Source organism: Galleria mellonella, unplaced genomic scaffold (assembly GCF_026898425.1).
Source record: "Galleria mellonella isolate WM207_F2 unplaced genomic scaffold, CSIRO_AGI_GalMel_v1 utg172, whole genome shotgun sequence".
NCBI classification, from domain to species: Eukaryota; Metazoa; Arthropoda; class Insecta; order Lepidoptera; family Pyralidae; genus Galleria; species Galleria mellonella.
Genome location: NW_026442015.1, coordinates 1,639,021 through 1,666,883, shown reverse-complemented (window position 1 = coordinate 1,666,883; position 27,863 = coordinate 1,639,021). Strand labels below are relative to the sequence as shown.

At 33.2% G+C, this 27,863-nt stretch overlaps 1 protein-coding gene across 10 annotated transcripts in view; it reads left to right on the top strand.

Moving 5' to 3' along the window:
- The window catches only part of LOC113514210 (fasciclin-3-like), a 163,604-nt gene that overhangs the window by 11,785 nt on the left and 123,956 nt on the right, over nucleotides 1-27,863 (top strand). For all 10 annotated transcript variants that reach the window (XM_026898219.3, XM_052893180.1, XM_052893183.1 and 7 more), the window contains exon 2: nucleotides 26,922-27,160. In XM_026898219.3, coding sequence (XP_026754020.2) covers nucleotides 27,106-27,160 — 55 coding nt within the window. In that variant the 5' untranslated portion in view covers nucleotides 26,922-27,105. The remainder of the gene's footprint in view (nucleotides 1-26,921; nucleotides 27,161-27,863) is intronic.

The window sequence follows — 27,863 nt, the reverse complement described above, 5'->3', positions numbered from 1 at the left end:
GCAGGCAAAAAGAGAACATTATTATTCAAAGTTTCTAAAAATTAATATTAGTATGATATTTACATATATTGTTATTTTGTTTTTTAATTACATAGTAAAAGTAAGTATCCTGCTTACAGGATACTTTTATTAAATCATACACAATTCACTATATATAGCTATCTTTATCGTATACCTTTTAACAAAATCCGTGTAAAAGTAGGAATTTCGATTAATATTATGTTGGCAACCCTATTCTTTGTGTAGTAGGGCGTCTATGATAAATGGCAGTTAAAGGAAATAAAATTAGCGCTTCTTTCTACTCCGTTTGAAGGTAAATTTGGAAACGATTTTTTAAAATGAAAAATCTGTCTCGCGTCCCATCTATTTCATGGTAGACAGAGAGGGTTTGGCGCCCATTATAATTGCAGTAAATTTCATTGTTTAGGCAAGAAAATCCTGAGTTCTATTCCTGTTGCATATTTTTTTTATTGTTTCTGTTGTTTTCTTCTATATTTGTATTGCTATCTAATTATTATGTTACTAAATAAAAAAAATTTGAAACTTAAGCTACCGATAATCGAACTCATAATCTTGAATGAAATATGAAATGAAATCTTGTCCATAGTACTACATTGTGTAGGTGATCAATGAATTAATTGAACAATTCATATAAATGAACATTAAAGTATTAAAATGCATCATGACTATTGAATATGGGCATTACTTATTGTCAATTTTGTAACTAACATACGGGTTATTGTTAACACCGTTAACAAATGTATTTTTTTATTAAACTTAGAATAAGTAAACAATCTGACGGCCCACCTTATGCAAAGCGGTAACCGTTTAACATTAACAGTTCCTTGACCATTACAGAATACTCTGTGCTGTGATATCCATGGTATCTCTCATGCGTTGCCATTCTTGAGGACGATGGCGTTTGCCTCATTACCCCGTAGCCATCACTACTGTATTCCACCTATTAAATCGAAACAGCCAAGCAAGCAAAGTTGCTACACAGTAGAAAACACGGGTGGGACAGAGGTATCCTGAAAGATGCAAGACGTCTTTTGATAAATAAGCTGAATGCAACGGTATAGACTCGCTCTCGAGAAATTCCATCTAGTGCTGTACTAATGTTAGTGTGGGAAATTTAACTGTCACATTCACCACAGTTAATAAAATTCCACTGAGTTATCCCCATCTGGGATTGCTACACTAAGCATACTCCGTTAATTGCTGGAAAAAAATAAGTATCTAATATACTTAATATCGTGAAAAGTACCCAACGAACACGGTAATGAACCGACCACCCCACCATAAACTTAATCCTGTACTTTACTAGTTAGGTTATGAGAACATAAATTCACCGTGGTCAGAGGGTAAGCAGATAGTAAATCGTAGTTTAAACGTCTCTCTTACATCGTTGGGGATTATTTTGACTTTAGATGTATCTACATCGAAACGCCAATTGTGCCAAAAGAGGTTGTGTGTTTTCTATATTTAGTATTATGAATCACAATGCTACAACATCTTTAATCACAATTTCTCATTAAAAATGTTTTGCAAACAGCAAAGAATCTATAATAATTTCAACACGAAAATGAATGAATTTCAACAGAAAAAGAAAAATGTCCACTATTTTTTTTACCGTTTAAAAAAGGAAGTATTACTGAAATCATTTTCATTATCAGCCTTTAACTGCCAACTGCTGAACATAAGTCTCCTCCTCAGGAGTTTTGCCAGTAGTTGCTATGTTGTTGTTACTGAAATATCCTATATTAACTACAAATTCATTAAAATTTCTATTGTTTATTCAAAATAATAATTGCCCATGTAACGATATGTAGAAAATTTAAATAATACACCCGGCCGCCTATCATAGAAATCGACTATGTTATTTAACATCATCGATTTATCTGAGATAACGGGAATTGAAGTAAGCGTATTGAACTTTACGGTTATGAATGAATGCATTGTTGCAACAACAAAATGCATTCGTTCCTTAATTAGAGAAATGTTAGAAGGAAAACGCTAAATGAAGTTCTAAAGTGCTGCACAAAGGAGTATTGAGGAAGTCAGGCAAAGGATGCCAATTAGACAGTCTTCGAGTCGCAAAGGTAACAGTAGATTGTGTAAGCTACCGCTAGCTAGCAGTACTTAAACTATACAAGGTAGCAATAAAAAAAAAATACTTCAACTATAATTCAGTAAGAGTCCAGAACAGAATTAAAACCCGTCCTTTGCGAAAAAAAAGTACAAAAAGTAAAGTCAAATATAGATTAGAATAGAATATGTATAATCTTTATTCAAATAGACATGTTGTCTAGCTTTTTAAATAGTTATTTTTTTATGATTTTACTGCTGAGTTCTGTTGTTATCTACAGAGTAAGAAACTCAACAGTCACTTTTTTCAAAATACATATACGTAATAATTGTTATAAAAATAGTAGTGATACGACGAAGTATTGTTACTTTATCTATGGCACCACGCCTACAAATTATTACGTAACTTATAAATTTGTTCAGTAAATTTTTTATACAAAAGCGACTTGTAATGATTCAAGTTAACTCTGAATTGAAAATACATTAATTACACCTTCCTTTAGTAGCAAACTATAGTTGGCTTAACAGCGAACGTTATTTAGGGAAATTCGAATAAGGGCTGTATATTGTCGAGTTTCTTTTTCTACTTAGTGTATTTATTTCATTTAAAATAATTTTCTTGTATTTTTATCAAAATTGTTCGTTTAAAAATAAGTTAGACAAAACATAATATTAATTGATAAACTACGTAATCAATAAACTCTAAAACCTTTTTATTCTGCTTGTTTATTTTACGCACTGTTATTCCGATGGAAAGTTAAGCTAAGCTAAGCTGTTTATTAATAGTTGAGTATAAAAAATAGATTACAAGTAGTAGTTAAGTATTTATAAAAAAAAAAAATGATTCTATGAAGACGATAATGTTACTGTTTATTGTCACTTTTCATCAGAATCCAGTATGCTTTTAATGGATGAAATGGAATTATACTCCTCTTGTACTATTGGTAAGGTACCTACTCCTGACGGATAATAGATAAGGATATCAGATCAGTAGGTTCATCGTGACAAATTCACCAGGAATTCAGCTCGTAGGTTTTCTGAGGATTCATGTAGAGGTCAATCTGACCTGACTTGCTAACGACGGCTCTCATTACTAACAATCCCCTTTCCCGTCACCAAATGTTTGTTTATCATTCCCTGTAGCGTAATAAGATCTACTCGTATTCATATTGTAGCTGCTTGAGAACAAATAATAATTTGTATTTCTCAGAAAAAAAAATACACGACACCGTGAGACAGCGTTAAGTGATATTATAATCTGATGTTGCTTACTTGCAGCTTCCTTTTGTTTAGTCCGCTAAAACTCAACCTTCATTCTTGCATTATATGTGACATACATTCACAAGAAAATTACGAGTAAATACAGAGTCATCGTTTTATAGTGAAAATGAGAATTTTACTGGACACCTGTGATTTCTTTGAATTTATACGATAATAATGTGATGACTAATATAATCTCCTTTTACCGTAATTTAGGGATGAGATGGGAATTTCTTTTTAATCTCAGTCTAAAGAACATGAACGTCTATCATTCTAATGTTGTTAATTAATGGTCTTATTAGCATAATACTGATAGAGCCAATAATGATTTTTTTTCGGCTTCGTGCAAATTTCTTCCGCGCTGACACGGGCTTAAAATCTACCTTTTTGTACGTATAATTTTTAAAATTTATTCGCAATTGGCATCCTAATCGCGTAATATAACTTAAAAAACATACAGATGATTCGAGAATTCGTTCCTTTTAGATGTTTCTTAATGACAACTTTGTAAGGACCTACGATATAGACACAGCCAAAGATTTCAATCTAATATTCGGGACTATCAGAACATCATCTTAGATGCCTCTTGTCAATGTTTTTTTTTATAGTGATTTATTAAAATGTTTATCTTTAATAAAATCTTAATTGGACTTACCAACGGAAATGTATCCGGTATACTACACCAATTAAAGTTATAAAATGCATAACGTTATTATTACAGTGAAAGTAACAAACAGGCCAATTAGCGACACTGACTGCAGACCGCGACTTTGTACGTTTGAAATTTAAATAATGCTAACTATTAAATTTTACACACACTAAATAACAGAAGCAAACAAAATAATTTAATTAGAACTGTCTGTTTGTATGGTCGTCGTTCTACCTGTAAGCCGGATGTATAATGTAATTTCATTCCAGATACGACAGTGTTAATAAGGGCAGGTCTTGTCCATGTCCAACGCAGTATTGAACTCCATATTTAAATATGAAATACTTTATTATCTTCTTTTTTTTAGAAATTATTTCAAGTCCCTATATTGGAATTAGTTTATAACCTTGGGGCTTCAATTGTATAACCTATCGTTATAACATTTGGTATACAAATAATATATTGCATGAAAAACGAATAAGCTACTTTTTATCCCGGTCAATCAATATGTGCCAGCCACAGTAATTAATAAAGGATCAGGTATTCGGGACCTTTCTTTGTGCCTAAATATATAGGGGAGACCCACTCGTATATTCATCAATAAAATATTGATAGGTTAAAATAATGACGTGGAAAAATAATTATATTTTGTTTCTTTTGAAATTTAACAGTTCGATGTTCTAGAAAAGTTTTTTTTTATACCCTGTCTTGCTTACCGTCTCTTTGTGTCCAATGTAAATACTGTAATCGATCAATCTGCATTCCGACAAGTAACAGTTAGAAAGTAAATACTTGTGATATCCATTTGTTCCAAACTTTCTTAGATAATATTGATTATCAATTAGCGAAACTCTAGAGATGTGATTTAGGGAGTTCTGTTCCTTGTTGTGGTTAGCCTCGCCGCATAAGGGCACTCGGTAGTTTATGAAGTTACTAGTTTGCGTTAAATAATGTTTCACGTTACTTACATGTTATTTAACCACCCTAATAGTATTATTTATCAGATGCGATTAGGGAATTTGGTTATATATCTACTGTATTTACTTGCAATGTTAACATTATAAGTCAGGCTGAAAGATTGATATCTAATTAATATTAAAAAAAAAATAAGAATAGAAAATATCGACTAGTTTATAATCCATCGGTAAATTTATAGATAATAGAGATATGTACTTACCGTTTGGTCCCAGCATAGAATACGCCACCCCTTCCTTTCCCGTGGGTTTCGTAAGAGTCGATTAAGGAATGGCGAAGAATGGGCAGCAGCGTTTCTCTAAAAGCCTAACTGTGGTCAAGCCGCCTGCCAAGCGTGACAACTATTGGCAAAACTCCTCTTATGGGGAAGGCTTATGTTTAACAGTGGACAATTAACGGCTGAAATAATAATATGAGATGATATGTAATGAATTTTGATAGCCCTTCAAATAAAATAATTATATTAAAACATGCTAAAATCTAAATATTGTTGTAATAATAGGTAGATTCCTATTAAGCTGGAGCTTTTGAAGGCTTTAAAATAATTATTTTAATATATTAGTTTTAGACTAAAGAAAAATACAGTAGCTCTCTACAAGCAATTACTAGATTTACTCGCTTGAAAAACGATACACTCTTAGCCGGTTTTTTTCTATACATGGTTCTGTCTGATGTATGTATATGTAATTTGGCCTAGACTAGACTAAGAAAGTGATTTAAAATATGTCAAATACCGCCGTTGTATATATAACAAAAGAAAAGAGCAACGTGGCTTTGTGATTTATTACTGAGACCCACTAAAATTAATCGGGGATTCCTATATTTTAAGATGCCTATATATGGGTCTGAGTAATAAATCACAAAGCCACGTTGCGCTTTTCTTTTAAAATATTTTATAAAAAATAAAATAATCTCATAGAGGAGGTCACTGTAGTCTTCTGCAAAATGTAATCTGTGCTTGCTCACTCCCGCCAACCTCGCTAACGATTCGGAAAATTGTCTATGACAGTCAGACCAATCTAAGTTTCGTAATTTTCTCTGTGGTCGAGCTTCAATTATTATTGTTGATTTCACTTGAATATATCATTTAGCGTATTGGAAAAAGCTTTTTATGTACTTAGATATGTTTACGTAATAAATGTACGTTTATCAAACGTCACTTGGAGTCTGCAATTTAGTTTCTTTGTTTTTTTTTTTCGTTAGGACGAACAAAAAAGTAAGTAACACTGTCAACTTACAGTATGTGTCCATTATTTTAAGAATATGTAAGTGTTAATTTTTTTTTTTATATTTCAAAATAAAATAAACAGATACAATGTTGTCTGTCTATGTTAAGATAATGGGTTAGACTCTTATACTTTATTGTAAATTGGCAGAATATAAATTTTACTGTTTCAATATAATCATAAAGAAAAATATTATAATCTAAATAAAATATATGCAGTTATGCACGTCAATAATATCGTCATGCTGAGGACGTTAACCATATTGTTGTGGAAAATTAAACACGTCTCTATACATTTGCATACATTTTAGGCACTCTTCTATTTTATCGCGACAGATATGTTATTCGTTAACATTGTCGTTGTACGTTATTACTGTAAAATTGATGAGTTGCTAAAAGAACAAATAAACCGTATTTATATAATTAATAGTTAATGCTTCGTTAATTAGACATTAACGTCTGCAGTACTTATTATATATGTACTAAATTCAATAAATGTGAATTGTGATACTCATGTATACGCAGAATTATTGTTAAAGTAATTTAAAGTTATATAGTAAAACAATCATATGAAAGCAGATCTGTTAATTTATAGTATTGAATAACTAAATAAAGACTTTTACCAACACTCCATTAAAATTTAATGTAATTAGATGAGTAAATTTATTTAACGTTTGTTCATTGTCGTATGTACAAGTCTACAAAAAAAACTTTTTCTTTATGAAGTTAAAGTAAAAAGTAAGTTAAAATAAGTGTGTTTGTTAAGGTCATCTTCCACTATATGTTTCTTGAATATTTCAAGAAGTTCATTTAAGCTGTAAAAATATATATATTTATTACACATTGATTTATAGCTAAAAAGTAGAGAAAACAAAGAATACTTATTATATTACTTAGTTATTAAATTATTCGCCTTAGCAAATGTTCATTCCCAGTCGTTCATTTAGCAAGATAACCGAAGAGTCGTGATTGTGACAAAAGAACTTTTGTGTTTATTTATTGCAATTAAATTGATTTTCATATTCAAAAAAGTTAACGATAGTTTGCACAATTGCTAACTTTTTACGACGCCATATTGATTGCGCGGGAAATAACGGTGTTCCGTTACCACAGGTTAAAGACCCTGTCTACTACATTGTTTTTACAGTCTGTGGCACTCTTGTTATCTATGCTGTAGAGGTGACATTCGTTCGATTTTCAAATTTTTAACTACTGTTCTCTATCTGCAATGATGTGACTTGTATTTTTATGACGTTAGAAGTGATTTTTGATTGTTTTGATGTGTACAATTTGCTGAACTAAACGGTTGAAAATTTCATGTTGTGAATTCGTTAGTAATTGTCGTGTCTACATCGCTTTTTAATATGGCCGTGAAGCTGGTTATTTGGCTTTGCAATGATTGTTATTCATCATATACTTACCTACTTTCGCGTTTCACATTTCACATTTGAAATTTGGCTATGAACTGAGAAATTGTCATCATGACAACCCATTAATGTCTCATTGTATCTCGTCATCTCGTGGTTACACAGATACACTCATTTATAAATATATAAACTAGTTCACCGTTTTAGAGACTTCGCTCGTGCTACTTCTACATTTTTAGTTTTTTAATTCGTAATTTTTAAATGTTGTTTACGTCTGTTGTTTCTGGACAAATCAACGAATAAATAATGGAACAAACATTAAAGTTACAATATTATTATTTTTATCGTCCTTGTAAGTAACAGACAGTACAGGTACACTTACCCTATAAGTAACACACTCGCTCTTTTCTATTATCTTACAAGCTTGAATATAGAAACTATACTAATGTTTATTATTTCATAATTTCTTATCGACGTGATTTAGCAAAATTTTATATGCGTACTGTAAAATTACGTCATTAAGGTAAAGAAGCCTGTTTTAACGTTTAGTTAAACCCTAATACGTACGTGCGGCTTATAGTTACTAAGTTAGCGTGGCAATAAGCAGTTTTCGAGTAAATGTGACGTACATATAAATTGTGCAGAAATATTTCAACACGGGGTGCGGTTCACGCACAATCGGTAGGGAATGGAAGGTCAATGTATTAGATACTTGTAAGCCTAGTTTTCCGTACTTGTTAACGTTATTCGGCGTTCTTAATTATGATACTTTTAGTTTCCTTATAATTCTACTATTACTATATTGTTTTTTATTATTATATACTATTACTACATTGAGCTGTCATGATAATAATATATTATACATATGTTACAGCCTTCCAAGAAAATAATTATATACTGAAAGTTGACACAGAGTTAATAGTCTTTCATAACCATATACCTACATATACGTTGAACTTTGGTAGTTATTCCATATCAAATTTCTCTAAAGTTAATTTCAGATATTATAAAAACATGCAAATTGATGAAACATAGCTGCTAATTAAACACAGCTTTTTCGCATGTCGGTCAAAAATGACAGTCTGACTCGCACTTGACCATTTTCAACAGCCTGTGCAGTGTTTGTCCACTCACGTATCTAGGGCGGTTAATGACATCGTCAAACAATGATTTTAATCTGAAATGGACGACACGGCCCGTGCTTCCAACGGATCTGAACTGATTTACCGAACTCCGTTAGTGCAGCGTGATTCATATATTTTTGCATAGACACAGACAAGGCCATTTCAAAGACCAAATACGATCGTTGCATTTTATACGACATTTTCATAAATTGAGCAATATTTACGATGTTTTCAATATCGTAAGATTCGATTTCTTGAGCACCATAGGAAGACTTTGTACAAAAGTTATTTGCTCTGGTACGTCTGTCCCATTTGTGTTTCTACCGTGAAGCAGTTGTGTCTGCATGACTGTGTTTCGGTTTAAAGGGTGGGATATGGTAATGAGATTATAGAGTACAGAGGCATAACGCCTTACTTCTCAGGACTGGCATCGTATGGAGGGTATCATGGGTGAAACGGTTTACTCTATTATATTCATGATACTAATTATATTTATTGGCGACGGTCACCGCTTTTTATCAGATGCGCCGTCAGTTTGCCATTTTAAGTTGCATAAAAAAAGAACCTTGTTTTTTCTGCGTTGAAGCAGTGTGTTGAAGGACGAGATGAACGGTAACACAAAGCATGAATGGTAACACTTGAGGGATGCATGGGCGGCGTTTTATTACATGTGCTATCTATTGCGCACTATAATTGCTTACTCTTCTTACAACAGTCAAAAATATTAGGCTAAATTGTACTTTATTGCATTTCTACAAGAGCCTTTTTATTTAATATACTTTATGTTGGCATCTTCTATACTTAGTCCTATTAAGTATTTTGTAATTGTATATTCTATGTCTTCAAGCTACAGTTTACGGACATAAAATTAAGACAGTATGGACTTTTTTTTTTAATTTTGTAAAAAAAAGTACTGTAAAATACAGGTCACCAGTATCTAGATAAATCCAGGTTTATACATTATATTATTTGGCTCGAAAACCATTCGTCCCTATCGATAGTCAGTTTCTCGAGTTACGAGTACGAGGTCTGTCCGGAAAGTTCGTATAAAAGTGTTCTGGAATGCGAGAAAGAGGAGTGGGGAGGCCAGGTAAGCGCAGGACCCCTTCCTTATGTCCCTAACAATGCTTCAGTTCTGGTCTGACCGCCGTGCGGTGCGAACTGGCTTGTCACGCCATCTGTGAAGTTACCTCTTAACGAAACCCCGTCGGCATGGAGCCCGCTTCCGTTGAAGAGCAGCGCGTCGTAATCAAGTTTCTCTCGAAACTCGGCAAGAATGGCCGTGAAAGCAAAGAGTGGAAGACATCCGGGGAACCACGAACAAAAAAATCAAGAAAATCCCGCTCAAATGTCAAGACAATGTTGATTGTTTTTTTCGATGTTCGGGGGATTGTCCATCAAGAATTCGTCCCTCCAGGCCAGACAGTTGATGGAAAATTCTACGTCGATGTGCTCAGACGCCTCAAATCTCGTGTGGCACGAGTTCGTCCAGAATTGGCGCGAGAGGGGCGTTGGATTCTTCACCACGACAATGCCCCTGCCCACACCTCTCTTGTTGTCCGTGAGTTTTTGAGTAAAAATTCCATTACGGTGACCGAACACCCCCCCTAGTCGCCGGATTTGGCCCCGTGTGACTTCTTCTTGTTCCCAAAAACCAAATTGGTACTTCGGGGGCGGCATTTGGGGGACATAAATGAGATAAAAAAAGCTACGACGGGGCAGCTGAGAAACCTACAACCAGAGGACTTTCAAGGAGCCTTCTCACAGTGGAAACGGCGTTGGCACAAGTGCATTATGTCACAGGGGGAGTACTTTGAAGGGGATAAAATTGATTTACCTGAATAATTGTAAAATAAAATTTTTAAAAAACTTTTATACGTACTTTCCGGACACAAACCTCGTATATAGTCGATCCGTTGCCATTTTTGCTTGCTGATGTTTGTCATAGAAAATTTTAAAAGCTATATACATGTACAAAAAATGTTTCATTCATTTACAAAGTTACAACCATTTGCACAATACGCATTCAAGAAAGTCAATTAAATTAATTGAGTATTGAGCAATTTGTCCTTGGCCAGTGTTTTCGCTCTGTTGGTCTGTGTACCAATGAGTCAAAGATAAAGTTCTACTAATACAATTTAATGTAGATTTGCTTATTAGACATTGCATACTATAACGCCAACCGCGTTGTTGACGCGATACTCGCTGCTTTTAATCCTGTCTCATATATACATGTCTAACGCATGGTACCGATTAATCGCCCACTCGTTATGATAGTGGTTTAGGGCTCTGTAACGCTTGTCTGTGTCGAAGGTTATTAAGCACATCACATTGAATTAAATACACAACACATCACATTGAGAATCTCATAATTGTATTCCAACATAAACTTCTTTTTTCAAATTTATCTTTGGATCATTTGAGAATGATTTATGATCACTTGCTTCAGTGCTTCAGAGGGCACGTAAAGCCGTCCTTTGGTAAGTTAATAGGTGTCTACCTATCATCATAAGGCACCATTCTCGCACCAGTTGTAATAATACTCTTGAACGTCTCACAGTTTGTACACACCTTCGTCGTGCAGAAGATTCGTCTTTTAGGCCATTTTGTTCCTTTATGCAAGCCGCATACTTGTATATCTATATACCTAGGTGTGTTGTAGTTCTGTATTCTATTATGTCGAATAGAAATATATGCTAAGTGTTATCCCTCTTGTGTTTAGGCTAAATTTAATTTATAGAAAGTACGTATAGTGCTTTTCTTAAAACTAGGTTTAATAAAATTTTAGCGTAGTAATAATCATTGATTTAGAACTACTTTCAAACAAAAAAAAAAAAACAAAATAATTACTCTATTCTCTAAAGGGAAAACCGTGAACTAACTAGCTATTAATCTTGAGAAGTTTTAAAGAATTTTCACTGTTTTGTAATTTACTAAATAATTAATCATAACCCATTAAGCCCGTTTTACATTAAAAGGGAAGCTTCTATCTGTCGATGGTGTTATAGGAATATTTTATTCACGACTCTGTAAGCCTGCCAAAAAATAATTAAATTATTAACAATGGCTATTCTTATAATTTTAAATCAATATTTTAAAAGCGAATTGTAAATGATTTTGAAGTCATAGACACTACTTTTTTTTAAATATTTTACATGATTTTGTAATTTTTTTTGTTATTCTTGGAGTCAATAGTATTGACCCCATATGGTATACGTTAGTTAACTCTATTATACGATTTTTGTAGGCTAAAACTTTTACCAATTTTATCATTATACACATTAGATGAAAAAAGGCATGGATAGACTGTGGGAAAAATGATATAACCGAAATGGGAGTGAATGGGAAAATGACTGTGAATAAAGAAGAATGGAAAGGGAAAACATATTACGACGACCGCAAATAAATAATTGTAAAAAGAAGATGATGACAATCTCTGATGCATCAAATCAGTCCACACTTTTTAACCATGTCGTTCCGTTTATCAACCAAATACAAATTATCCATCTAAAATATTTAAAAGACAAGAATAAATTAATATTAATAATTATTTTAATAGCTTTTTTTTGTTAAGGACAATCGCGTGACTTGTGTTGCACCCTCTTAACTATTGTGGCCATGCCGTGTCGCAAGCAGCAATTTACGCACCTCATTTTGTTGTATTTCAATCTGAAAGGTCCTGAAAAGCCAGTGAAAGTTCTCGATATAAGAGAACACACTATACCATAAAAACACGACATTAAGGAATAGGTAAATTTGTTCATTGTTTACCAGCATATTCAATTTACATGAAAAATAAAATAGGCATGGTCAATTGCGGACCTAACAAATTCAAAAGTTTCATATTTATTTATTTATTAGTACATATATGTTTACATGGCGGACTTAATGCTAAAAACATTCTCTTCCAGTCAACCATAGGGAAGTGTCAGAATACTCGAATGCGTTACTAGTAATTGTTGATATACATACATACTAAAGTTACGTATATAAACGAATAAATACATATAAATAACAAATATACTTACACATATATAAAATATACTATATTATGCACGAAATTGAGAGTAATATAAAGTACTTACTGCTCAGATAAAGCAAAAAAGTGAGCATGAACGTTTAATATATTCCTAAAATACCTAATAAAACATACCTATTTCTGTTTAAATAGTTCTAGAAGTAGAAAACAAATACACGATTGAAGTTGCAAGTATTGGTAAGCGTATTCATATACACCTACATCACGCAACTGAACCATTTTGACTGCTATCTGTGACCTCATCTTTGGACCGATGTTGATCACCACTGGCCATTATATGTATTAGGTCTTTATTTCCATTGTTCGAAGTTAGTAGTCTCTACGTCAATTTGTTTTAATCGAAATTCATGGTGTTGTGTGATTGCTGATGGGTTAGTCGATCACTGTGGATACTTTTAGAAAACTCATTCAGCTTTTGCGGAGCATAAATTTTGCCCACTGCTGTATGGGAGACGTATTTTTAAGCGACTTTTGATAATACGTATAAGTACGTGATTATGTCGCAAATTCTGAACCAATTTTAACAATTATTTTTTGCAGTTTATAGGGTTTATTAGTCTCATTTCTATTGCTTGTTTCTCGAAAAAATCTATATTTGAACACGCGTTTACACGTTATAAATTTTATGTTGATGTATTCATTTTACGAAATTTTTTGTGCGTGTATTTTACAATTGAAGATAAATTTTTTGCGGATCAAATGGTACTCGTTCCCATTAGTATTAAGACATTATTTCTTTACAAATAAAAAAGTACAAATCTGAAGTAATAGTCCAAGTATATTTTAACTTATAAAGAAGAATTCCATATTCTATCAAGTGCCAACAATCTCCAGTATGAAGAATATTCATACTATTTTTGTTATGTACCTACGTACTTCTATTGCTCCCTCTTTCATTCTGAATGTAATGTTAATATCCTCTCTGCTAATGAAATGCTCTAAGGCCGTTCATTCACTTAGGCACAAAGATTTCTATGTTATGTCTGAGAAAACACAAAATTGTGTAAGAACACATTAGACAACTAAAGTTGTAATTATTTTGTATACTTACTTCGTATGAAATTGTAGTTACAACTGTTTGGAAAGTCACTCTTATTTGTGTTCTTGGTTATAAACTGTCGGAGGGCCTAAATGCGTTTGGGCTATTTTAACTATGGCCAGTTATTATTATGGCCACATTATATACCCATTTTGTCGCGTGGATATGTACGCAGTACATGTAAATACACATATTAAAACCTTCGCAGATGACAGATAATCCAAGACGTACATTCATATCAAAAAGCCGTACTATGTAAAATATCCCGTAACCGCGTCGTTCATCAACAATCAATAAATAAATGTACCTTCACTACATTGCATCCTTGTGCAAAACAAAAGCTAATCAAATGGACTATGCAGATTTTCAAGATTTGCTTAGTTAATGTTAGCTTTAAAATGGACGCGCTTCGCCAAATCTCTGTTTAGCAAATTCTGTAATTCTTGCAAAGAAATCTAATATACTATTCATCATCATCATATCAGCCATTAATTGCCCACTGCTGAACATAAGTCTCCCTCTTGGGGGGTTTTGCCAGTAGTTGCCATGCTTGGCAGGTGGATTGGCAACCGCAGTTAGGTTTGGAGATGTTTTAAAAGGAACGCTGCTGTCCATACCTCGCCCTTCCTTAGTCGCCTCTTACGACACCCACGGGAAAGGAAGGGATAACCTATTCTATATCGGGACTATATATTCTATTCTATTCCGGGACAGACACGGCGAATACTATTTATATAGGTACATATAATATTAATAAATAACCACACTTGCGAAGTTTCTTATTCATTATGTATAAATAAGAAACTTTGCCAGTATATGTAATTGCTAAAAGGATTATTTATATTTAAATACAAACAAAATTCTCCGTGTATGACAGTCTGAACTGGAGAATCCCGTTATATCTAAGTCAGCCCTAAGGTGTCTCCAAACCTTAATTTTAGATTCAAAGAAACTTTTCGGCTTCTCATTGCCGCTCGGTAACTCGTTAATATTTCATCTAGCTTTCTCATTCTTAATTATTTATACATTTTTAATTTATTCACTCAAAAGGTACTTGGAATCCTCGACTATGTGGAGAATTAAAAAAAAAAATATAAAAGCTAGCGCAGGAAGCACGTAGTCAATAAATTGGAGTAGTCTTTTTTTATTCTAACACCTATTAAAAAATTCAGATGTAATATTTAATTGAATATGGGAACCAAACATTTGTGTAATTTATTTAACAGAATAGAAATCATCGTAATTTATAGATACTTGCTTACAAGCTATTTTAGATCATCCTTTTATGTGTTTGTTTTACTGCTGTATTATTCGGAATGTCGTTATCCTCTGAGAAGGATCCCCAAGGATATATTTTGAATAATTACTAGAAGATACAAGAACATAAAGATACGAAGGTGATAATTTGTTTCAGTAGGAACCTTCAGCAATAATTTTTTAGTGGATGCTCCACTTACGCGAAGCGACATACCATCTATTAAACTTCAAAAGTCATAAACCGGCACAATACTACGGAAGCATGAAAGCGCGAGCTCGGTTCACGCTTGCCTCCTTTATTTTCTTTCCACAAACCGCAACATTAAGTTTGAAAGTCTATTACAAACACGTCTATAGCAGCACCATTAGCGATGGGGTGTCAGCCATTACCGTCTGGATGGGGTGTAAAACAGTAATGGGTTAGGCAGGTACGGATTTCTCATATTGATTTCTTTGTTGCAACTTCCCTTGTAACGTTTTACGTCAAGGACGAAATAAAATGATGGGTGCGACTTAGCGTCGTCTTTCCATCCAGTCAAATTTATTTAAGTAAGTAGCTTATTGATATACACTAGGTACCAATCCGGCTTCACTGGGCTACAATATGCTAGAGACACAATAGTGTTATTATTTAATTTTTAGGGTTCCGTAGCGAATTGTGTGAACTTTTACAATTTTGTGTATATTTAATTATGTGTAATTTTTTTATATATGTCTCAATCTAGAACTGTAGTCATCTGTAACTCTGATTAATAGAGGTTGTAAATGATTAAAGATCTAGGTATTTTAAAGCGAATTTAAAAAGGGAGAAATTCTCAACTTGACAACTTATTGTGTACTTGTATTACTTTTTGAAATAGGGTTTGACGCGGACTATATGCTGTATCTTAAAGTAATTGTTTTAGTCAAGTGTCTTGGGAATTATTTTTCACCGGATTATGTAGATTGTTTGATAGAAACATTATTTCTAGCGTTGATGTTGATCAAGGTTTGTTTTACATTTCACCATAAATAAATATATATACTTTAATTGAAACTTTACATATTTAGGTGTTACAAATAATTAAGTTTTTGCTATCATATTCAAAATAAAATTTTTGCAAAATGTTTAAAATAAATAAAAGCCTCCATTTACGCGCCATTGTAGGTCATGCTCTATTTTACATGTAAATAGTCAACTATGTTCACATTGTTTATGTAATGTAAGTCACCGCAAAGCTGTTGCTCAATCACTCTTGCTTTTGAGGCTACGTTTCACCTATTAAGCTTATTGTCCATATACTTACAAAGTTTGTGAGGCAAGTTCTATTGACTGCGTACAACATACAGTTTTAAGTGGGACACATTAACGAAAACAATTTTTTTATACCACTGAAGTGGCAAACAAGCTAGGCTTAGGTTAGATTTTTACAAATAATGGATTTTATTTCAAGTATATTGTTTTATTTTCACTTTAAGATTTAATACTTTTACTAGATAAAAGAAAAAATTTACTAATCCAGAATTTAAACGGTCAGTTCATATTTCGCTCTAAATTAATTGCGATAACAATTTTAAAATCCAAAGGAGAATGGCGATCTTGCTACCTTACCAAAGATTGTAAGTATAGTACGCATCTAAAATGATGTGAATGTAACAATGAATACATTATTATACATATATTATATTTTTAAAAGTATTTATGAATATTATATCATCAAACTCACGATCAAGATAAACAGAACGTGACTATAACTACTGTTTGTTGTTATGCATACACATAAACAAAACGAATTATAATAATAGTGGCACTTATTATTTCTAATAATTCATCATTATCACAATCATAACGTACCAACTTACTTCATAATCTAAAATCATAATCATTATACTAGTTATTAACTGTCCATTGCTGAACATACGACTTCCCATAAGGGGGGTTTTGCCAGTAGTCGCTACGTTTTGCAGGTTAGTTAACAATCGCAGTTAAGCTTTGATGATGTTTTAAGATGGATGCTGCTGCTCATCCTTCGACTATTAAGTTCCCTTAGTCGTCTCTTATTACACCTTCAAGGAAGAAAGGGTTGGCCCTTTCTATGCCGGGACCACACGTCAATTCTAATAATTAGATAGCAGATAATTCTTTTAGAATAATAAAAATAAATATTATTTAAGTGTTCTGCTATTGGAATTATAATATTTCCTAACGAAGCATGGGTCGCAGAACTATAAAAAGTTGGATCCATTAATACTTACTTGATAGTTGGATGCGTTGGTATGTGAGGTATGTGTTTCGATTTAGGTTTTCTTTTGAAAATTATCTTTTGTTTCACATGATGAACACCCCCTTAAAGGGATGATACAGATTATGATTTCACCTATAATATGTAAGTAATTATAGATTTTTATACTAATTTTAATATCATTGTAGTTAAGTCAATGTTATTAAATATATAATACGAAGTCTTTGTATGGAAAAAAGCTAAAAAAAATATTATGGGGGTACTTACATCACACGATTATGTATCAAAGTAGTTAACTGTACCGACTTTTAAGTTATCAAGTCAATTGTTTAATAAAGAAAACCTTGAACAAACAAACGTGCTACTGTCAAAATTTTCTCGGTCGCCTTCATTACACTGAGGCCTCTGACGTGACGGGACAGCGGCTTTACGTGTCCTCCGAAGCACGAAGTCAATGATAAATCATTTTTAAATGATCTAAACATAAATTTGAAAATTCAGAGGGTTAAGCTTGGATTCGATCTTCTGATCCCAAGGAGCGCGATCAACTGAGTTGCTACAACTCTTTTCTTATTAATTGATAATTGAGTTTGAACTTATTAATTTATCTCTTATTCTGAAAGTTTTTATACCGAAACTGCTGCTAGGATAAGATACATTAATAACGTGATTAATAAAAAAAAGTGCGAGTATTTAACATACGAGTGCGAGTGAAAACATTATGACATGACAGACTTGATAAAGACATCTTAGGTAACTGAAATAAAAGGAATGCTAACTTGAAAAGATTGCATCTTAACCTGAACTATAAATTCTCTATTAAATTATCTTGCCTCATAGAATGTTTAAATTTGTAGAAGCACATCCTAAGTATAAAAAACATAAAACCATAATGCGGTCAATAACCCACATAGATGGTTTTTTGCGGCCCGACGTGTACTGCAAGATGGCGTCTGACTTTATGGTCAGAGAGGTGATCACATAATTTTATATTTATTTGTACGAAATATTTAGTAACATTATGAAGGTGAAAGTGTGTCTTTTTGTACATTTTCTCCTCTTACAAACTATCCTGTTAATATTATAAATGCGAAAGTTTGTAGGGATGGATGAATGGATGTTTGATACTCTTTCACATAAAAACTACTGAACGGACTTGAATGAAATTCGGTACACGAGTAGGTTATATTCTAACTTAGGATCTTTTATGTATTATATGTAGCATACTTTAGCTATTGATTTATGCCGGCAAAGTTGCAGGAAAAAGCTATTAAAATATATACGGTGAAAAACATCATGCTTAAAATATTCGACACTAAAGACTAACAATATATAGGCAATGAAATCTTTTTGCCAGTCTTCGAGACGAACAGTGATTGATTGATCCATGAGTAGTCTCTACACTGAGACGCCTTAAAAAATAACTGTAATTGATTGTTTTTTTGCTATCTAAATCTCGCGATTGACCTAAATCTCACCTCTCATGTTTTTTATGTTTATATTAGTAGAAAGAAAAGTCTGTGAACCGAATAAGTAATATATATGTAAAGTTTTCATAACCATCATTTATCTATTTTAATGATATGAATCTATCCAAATTGTATGTACTTGTAACTTGTAATTTATTTCAGTTAAAAGTACCTATCGCGTTTAAATTGTATTCTGATATTATTGTCTTTTTTTTTTTGTTTTTATGTCCTTTATTGTTATTATAATGAGGTTTAATTGTCGATTACACTTAACAGTTGTGTCTTCGTCTCTTGGACTACGATGCGCATGGACCTCCGCCTTTCACTTTGCGAAGGGCGAGATCAGATTACTCTGATCTTTGCAACTATGGCCTACATACAATGCACCCTTGTTACATTTGCAATAAGGTTCAAATAGTGTTAAAATTTTCTATTGTGAAACGGTCCTGTTTTGTTCTTATTGCCTAAGTCTTAAGGTTGAAATTTCAAATGTGTATTGTTATAATATTTCATATAAATGTTATGTGATTTCGTATGGAATAAACGTTTCAACTAAAATTACTATAAAGTCATGAATGGCTTGTTAACATTTCTCACTACTGTTTCGCCGTAAAATGTTGTCATATCAAATGTCTTATTATACTTAACAATTGTTTATGCGCTAAAATGATACATTTGGCATTTTAGTAGTTTAATTGTAGTGTTAAATAGACATAGACACTACATTCTTTATTACATATCTAAAAATTTTTTACAGTAAAAGAGCCGGCATATTTGGTAGGTATCTGATTGTGTAAGGAAAATCATTATCATCATCATTTCAGCGATTATCCGTCTACTGCCGGACATAAGCTACCCCCATAGATTGCCATAAAGAACGGTCCTGAGCCACCTGCGTCTACTGACTCCCTGCAATGCATTTCAGGTCGTCACTCCATTTAGTGGGGGGTCGTCCTACACTGCGTTTGCCCATACGTGGTCGCCACTCAAGAACCTTTTTTTCCCCATCGGTTGTCGTTTCTTGGCGTTATGTGATCAGCCCATTGCCATTTCAGCTTGCTCATTCTTTGGGCTATGTTGGTTATTTTGGTTCTTTTGCAGATATCCTCGTTTTGGATTAAATTAATAATTAATAATAATTAAACGCAAAGAGACTCCGAGCGTAGCCCTCTCCATAGCCCGCTGAGTAAGAAGTATATATATATTAAGATATAATAAACTACGAGATTGTATTTTTTCATAAAATGTGACAAATTATAATATTTACATGAAAAAAATAACAAGGAAAAAAAAACTACAATAAAGTTGCCAGTCAGTAAACATATAATGAATAACCGTACAATAGTATTAATTTATATAGTTGATGCATGCAATAAAAGTGAAGTGAAAAGCAATAAAGGTAACTGGGCCATCAGGGTTGCCACTGTATTTATTTAATGTTGTTTTTCTTTCAGTTAACATGATTAAATTTTTCTTGACTTAATACTTAGACGTTATAGTAAACGCTGTATAGTTTATGACGCCCCTTATGCATTGCCGTTTCTAAGAACTAGCGGCTACATTGCTGGCAATATACTCTCTTAGGTCGACATTCACGCGTTTTCAGCTGGAAGTTTTCGTTAATTCGTCACGATGGGTTAACAGACCTGACATCATTCTTACTTAATATACCTCACTGGTATCCTGTCAGCATAAATCAACACCGCAGGCATTTTATTTCCATCCTATTAAAGATATTCTTAAAACGAAATCAACGACGCACACATTGTCACTTCACGTCTGAAGTAATAATGTTATCTACTCAAAGAAGTGGCACGAAACTACCATTTAAAATGTAGTAATTCTGAGGAAAATATGTTTTTATAGACATGACCCTAATTGTTTATAGCACTCCGTGCATACGGCTAAACCAATAAACTCTTTTATCTTCACACCAAATTACTTCTACTGATTATAACTTCTTATCAGAAACCTACATTTAGTTCTTGTGCTTCCGTTAGAGCTTTTCAACTGCGGATGCAAAAGAGTTTAAAATCAAATCGAAATCAATTTTAAATATAAACATGACGAACGATTAGAAAATTCAGAATATTTATTTTTGAGACCAACTGAGTAGATACCGTTTTATAAATATCTTTTAACGGGAAAAAGTAATACGCTCACAAAAGAGGCAAACAATAAAATCATTTGACATTTTGAATTGCATGTAAATAGAAGACCTTTTCGAGAATATTTCGTTTGGCCCTCAAGAAAATTTGCCTCGTTTAGGGTGGTGCGGTTTCGTCAAATGTCAATAATGAAACATGAACTGCAAAAATTTAGTCAAGTGACGAAATTATATTGGTTATATTTGGGATTTGCCTACAGAACCCTAAAATTGGGATAATTTAATAAAAGTACAAGATCAATGAGGCGATAAGAGTAAAAAATAGAAGAACTGATTTATAATTGAATTTAATTGAAAAAAATTGCAAGTAACTGCGCGGAGCAACTGGGTTGAACTGTTCCGCTAATTACAATTGCCACAGTTAATTTTACCGGTGTGTCTCTAAATTAGAACATACTAGTTAATAGTTGTCCGCGACATTCTTCGAATTTTGAACATAGAATATAGAACTCTCCCATAGAGATAGCCACAAGAAGTTCTTTACTAATATACGCGTCTAATTCCTGCAACACTTGAGGTTATCGCTCCATATCTAGTGGGGGTTCCTTTGCACTGTATTTGCCTCTATGAACTCAGCACTTTAGCTATACATACTTTATATAGGCATTACATTTATTTTGTTCAATCTCTGTGCCATACACATTTTTATAAGCTATGTACTTGTGTAGGTATATTACTGATTTCAATTAAATTATCAATTCGATTTGTTCAATTTTTCCATCGATCTGATATTTCGTTTAACGGCTAATTGGAAGAATATTTATATTAGATATTAATAATATTTTAATAATAAATGTTTGTTTTTGTCCACAACAAAAGTGTAAGTTAAAGTATTAAGGCACAAGACTAAAAATATACGCGGTATTAAATTTTATACTGTCTTTTGTGTCAATACTAGAAGGAAGTAGTTTGTTTTGAATATCAATCGATTCTACTAATTCATAACACATTAGTGGATTAATACCACTGCTTGTATGGGGTTGGTTGACCTCAATCAATTGTTGCCTAGCAACCAAGGTACAACAATCACGTCACAGGTGGGGGCGGTATACGCCGGATGTTATATGGTATTATGAAAGATTATATGTTTTGTATTTCGAAGACAATTTTAGTAATTTAAGAGTATATATTCTACTGAAAATTGGCTATAATCTTGATAAAGTTAGTGTAGGAGTAATAAAACCCTTTCGAATTTTGTTATTAGCGAGTACGGGACTCCCAGTATTTGACCTCTAAGCAAAAAAACCGTTTCAAATAAAAAAATCTGATATACTCCCCAATACAAGGGTAAAAGTAAAACATATTTATATTTTTTGGTTGTATGTTACAGTATATCTCCAATTCTGAATCAATATTAATACTTCCTTGTATTTGATAGGATTTACTCACATCCATTAGATCAGATTTGGTTATGTTATTATATAATCTGGGTTATGTTACGATTGAGGTCGCCATTTTTTGCGGAGAAATTTTTTTAAGTTTGTATAAATAATATACAAAATACTTTTAGTTTAGTATAGTATTAGTACCAGTACTTGTAAGTATTAGTGTAGTACGTTGTCGACCGTTGATGAACGTCTTCCGTCGTTCCGCGTTCGATTCCCACGGCGCGACAAATAAGTACTTATAAAGAAATGTAGCACCATTTGTCATGCAATGATTCACTGTTATTACCGACTACAATACATAATTAAAGAATATAGTTTTTTACTTAGTACTTTCTAATATTAATTATTGCTACGTGATTTGTCTATTCAGATTGGTGTTTTGCGAAAATAATTAGTATCACGTAATGTATTTAATATCTTAGTAACGTAAACAACAGGACGTGACAAAGTTGCAAACAATTTTTTTTTTTGCAAGAAGCGACTTATCGTGAAATATACACACCGGTGAATAACGATATTTACAATGTAATGTGTCTATTATAATACTGAAAATATTTTAATTCAGAACGCGGAATTGCGTGTTTACGGTATATAGATTTTGCTATGCCACAGTTTCTTGCTCCGCATACTAAAAATTGTAATCATGACACATTGTCTACTCCTTGGAAATTGGGTCTTCGGTATAATGAATTTAAGTATGTATGTTATTTATTTGTATGTGAGAGAAAAAGGAAAGGAATTCAGTGCTGTCTCAGTTCGATTCCGTCTTGTTTGGGACAAAGACGGGCTATTTCTGGCAGCGGATGCGCCCGCGCATCCATGTTGTGTGTAGCGTTAGCAACATAATTCAAATAGTATAATAATAAATTTTAATCGTTTTAATGTAATAAATGCGAACATTTAAAACGATTGGTGAACATCATTCTAATGTTTATTTGATTACTCTTTCGTTTCTAAACTGTTGAAAGAATTTGATATTTGGTATACGGAAAAGTTATATCCTAACTTAGCGTATAACATACTTTTTATGTACTGAATCACGTCATCTAAGCAACTAGTGATATTAAGGTATACAATAAAAATTACGTAATTATTATACATATTTTTCAGTATTCAGATATCTTATTCTTTTTGTATTATACCGGATAAGTTAGTTGCAACTCTTGAGGATCAAGATGTATATATGTACTTATGTAGGCAGCATTACTTATTTCTTGTATACTTTACACAAAAACGGACTTTCTTAGTACTCTTTCACAACAGCAATAGTTATTTCGGCAATAGGTTGCTACAGAGGCTGGTGCGTTCCACAAATCAATCACCAGTAATTATTCGCCCTCAAAGAAACCACAAACGAAGATACTTTAGTAGTTTTTGGATTTTGAGATTATGGATGATTTAGTATATAAATATCGATAATTATACGCTCCGTTTGTTAAGGCGATGGCAACACATTTTTCTTGATATAAAAGTAACTAATCTGATACGTTTTGCTGACGGTATTCACATGTGCGTGTGAACGCCAGTGCAGACGCAAAATAAACGAAAGGACGTCGTTGTGTGGGTTGCGTGTTTATACGTACATACGTATTTATTAATGTTCGCAGGACAATGAAATGCTACTGTTTCTACCTCATGAGAATGTGATATTTATGAGATTTCCGAAAGAAAAATGAGTATTTTAAAATATCTTCGAAGGTGCGGAGGTATGAGCACAACGTTACTATTTATCCTCACCATAAGTCGCAAGTCTGTCTGTAATATAGGTTTTTGTGTTACTGAATAAGTGTTTTGTTTACAATCAACGTATATTAGCGTGGTTTTCTCAATAGCAACTTTCAATGTTTATAACGGTTTTTTTGTTTACCTGTAGTTGACGGCGCTGGTTGCATTACTGTGCTCTTTTGTATGATGCACTGTTATAGAATTCTTTAAGATTTCTCTGTATAAGTTCATATATCATACCAGAGGGAGACTTTGTACAAAAATCGATTGCTTGGGTACCTCTGCCTCATTCGTGTTTCAACCGTGAAGCAGTTGTGTTTGCATGGCTGTGTTTCGGTTTGAAGGGTGAGATATGGCGTGAAATTACTGGGTACAGAGGAATAACACCTGAGTCCTCAAGAATGGCAACGCATGGGGGGTATCATGGGCGAAACAGTATACTCTGTTATGTCCATGGTACTGCTCATGTCTATAGGCGACGATTACCACTTTCCATCAGGTGGACCGTTAGCTTGTTTGCCATTCTAAGTTGTATAAAAAAAAAAGTTACCTATCTTCTTTTCCATCCTTCCCTCGTTTCATCATCTATTTCTGTATCGTAAATATGTCACAACAATAGAAACTAACGTTTACAGGAATTTCATAACTAAATTTACAATTAAATTTTGAAAACAATATTTTGCTCTTACACATGGTGTTTGAAAAGAGTATTTAGGAACAATTTTAAACATTATTTAAAACTGACTTGCCAATAAATCACATGCAATTCTCTCTTTGGAACATAATCAAAGCATGTTTTGAAGTACTCCGCGGTACTGATTTTAAATATATTATTAGAAGTATAATATTTTATTAATAACCTATTCAAATACAAATGTTTAAGCTGATCCAAATGTACAAATTAATTTAGGTATTTATACAGTAATTTCAGTGCTGAGTTTGTTACAATTATGAATATAATGTTTTTTTTATTATTATTTCATAAATTATAAACCTAAACTGTATTCTGTCTTTATTTTTCGTTGGTATTAATAATTAAAATACCTATCTGAATTTGGAATTAATACATCCTTTCTGTGACAGCCTGTATACATCTTAATTCGTATTAACTCAAAGCAAATATTTATTAGCTTGTAATTATAACTCATTGTGTTCACTGGAGAGAGACGATGGTTTGTATTCGTGAAATTGATTCAACTTTAGCACAAGTTTAACGAGTTTTATTGAGACCCGCCTTTGTCTATAGAAGTGACGAGTTCATATCGCAAGCTCGTTGGCGTGTTGCGATGCCGCATATTTTATCTATTATTTTCTATGGTAACAATAAAATTAATATTATTTTGATAAAATAAATAAATAAATGTACTCATAATTATAATATCTATCCTTGGATAGGGGGAAAGGGATTGTTAATAAGAGGATCTAACTGCTCCATTGCTAGCAATAGGGCAAGTTTCATTTAGAGCTCCACGCAGTTCCCTTTTAAAATCATCGTGGCTAATAATTGTTAAACTAGTCACGATGGGTCAACTCATCTGTCATTCCTCGCCACCTTGGTGCCCCGCCAGTGAAGTTTTCACCAGTTGAAGTTTTCAATAGCGCCAGGCGGGGTCATATTTTTATTGTCAGCCATTAAAAAATCCGTGGATATGCTCACTTGTCGCTGAACATATTGTAATCATCATAATATCAGCTGTTAACTGTCACCAGCTGAATAGAGGCCTATGTTGCCTATGCCCCCATAAAGGGGGGAGGGGTACCAGTAGTTGCCACGCTTGGCAGGCGAGTTAGCAACCATAGTTAACTTTTGATTATATTTTAAGAGGGACTGCTGCCTATCCCTCGACCTATTAATTTCCCTTAGTTGGTTCTTACGACATCTTTGGGAAAGGAAGGAGTGGCTCATTCTACGTCAGGATCACACGGTAATATATTTTACCGAGGCAAAGGCGATCTACAATGTCGTGACTTGGGGGAAAGGGATTTTCTATAATGAGATGTAACAACTGCATTGCTAGCAAAATACTCTATCAGGTCTAACCGCGTGTAGGCGGTTCTTCCTAAAAACCATTGTGATTAATTCTTATGGAATTCATCACGATGAACTAAATGACCTGCTTTCATCCTTACCTATTAATATATTAGTGCTCCGCTAGCGTGCATCGATAGCGCAGGCGGGGTTACCATTCATTCGTCCATTAAAAACAAAAACCTCTTCATTCTTTACAATTTACAATTAATATATAGCAGATTGCTTCTTAATAATGTTAAAATAAAAACAACCTAGAAAATAATCACGGGATATTAGGTGAATACCATTTTTTTTTACAACACAGGGGCAAACGAGCATGCGGCTCACCTGATGGTAAGTGACTATTGCCGCCCATGTTCACCCACAACACCAGCGGCATTGCAGGTGTGCTGCCGGCCTTTTAAAAAGGAATATACTCTTTCTTTCTTGAAGGTTATGTTGTCGTATCGGTTCGGTTATACCTAACGACTACCTACTTATTTTTCCATGAAAATAATGTTCACGATAAGTAATTATTATGTACTCGTATTCTAAAACGAAAACACGCCGACTAAAGAAACGATCTCAAACGTACTTAATAAGTTTAAAGAACAATTTAATTTGATACCAACAATTTGGAATTATGTACAACGGTTCCTTGGGCTCGTCGGATAAAAAATATTGCCCTCAGAGAAATTTATGCGTTCATCTTTCATAAAGAGGCCAATTGTCGATGATCTACTATTCCCCCCTCGCACTGTACTGTTAGATAACAAGAAACGTTTATAAAATCCTCTTCGAAGTTCAATATAAACTGGCCACATCAAATTACGTAATTTTTGAATAATCCTACACACCTTGCCCTTATAAAATAATAATAAGAAAACCATCTAACATAGTTCCTTTTTTGTTACAGAACGGGATAGCTGCTGAGCAACTGGTGTTAGAACAGGACGAATAGAGTGTCCAGTCGGGAACCGGTTGAGGTTTTTTTGGAGGGAAAAAAGTGGTCGTTTTGAACGCATCGCCTAGATGCGAGTGTTTCTATCAAGTTGGTAGTGTGTGTGTTTAGAATAATATTTTTTGAAAGTGGAACAAACATGATGGCAGTGTTTCCCGCGCTTTTTGGATTGTTAATGGCTACTATGGTGACAGGTAAGTTAAGATTTTTTTTTAGTTAATAAATTATGCATTTAATTTTATACCTAACAGGAAAACCAGAAAATATTAGAAATATAGGTGTTACACTTGCCCTCCGAACGTTGGAATTTAATATTAATGGTTATCAAAATCAGTATGTCGCATGTTAAGTATCATAATAGCCACAGTCGATAAATGCCTCTGATTACCCAATTACACAATACAGTCGTGACCACAGGTACCATTTCGTTTAAGTCCAGTATATTTTGTCTATGAAGGCCCATTTGAGTGAATACAGTGAAGAATTTAAAACAATTTGTAATTACCATTTATTAAAATTTTCCAAGAGTATTAAAAAAGAGTATAAAAAAAATATCTTTTGAATATGGAATTTTACAAAAAAGTTTGGGCGTTTGTTGCTTTTTTTAAAGGTATAAACGTTTCTATTTCTTAGAGTGTTATGAGAACGTAATTGATTGAATTTCGTATATTAATATTGGTATGGATATACCAACAGAAATTATATTTCAGATACAAAACATCTATCACTACGAATTTCAAACTTTGATTCAGTGCCTACGGGCCGTTAGAAAGCTATTACCAAACTGGCGCGGGACAATTTTGTTCTTACTCATCTCTACGAAGCATAAAACAAAGTCGCTGCCCACCGTCTGTACGCTTAGATCTCTTAAATTGCGCAACGGATTTGAATAAGGTT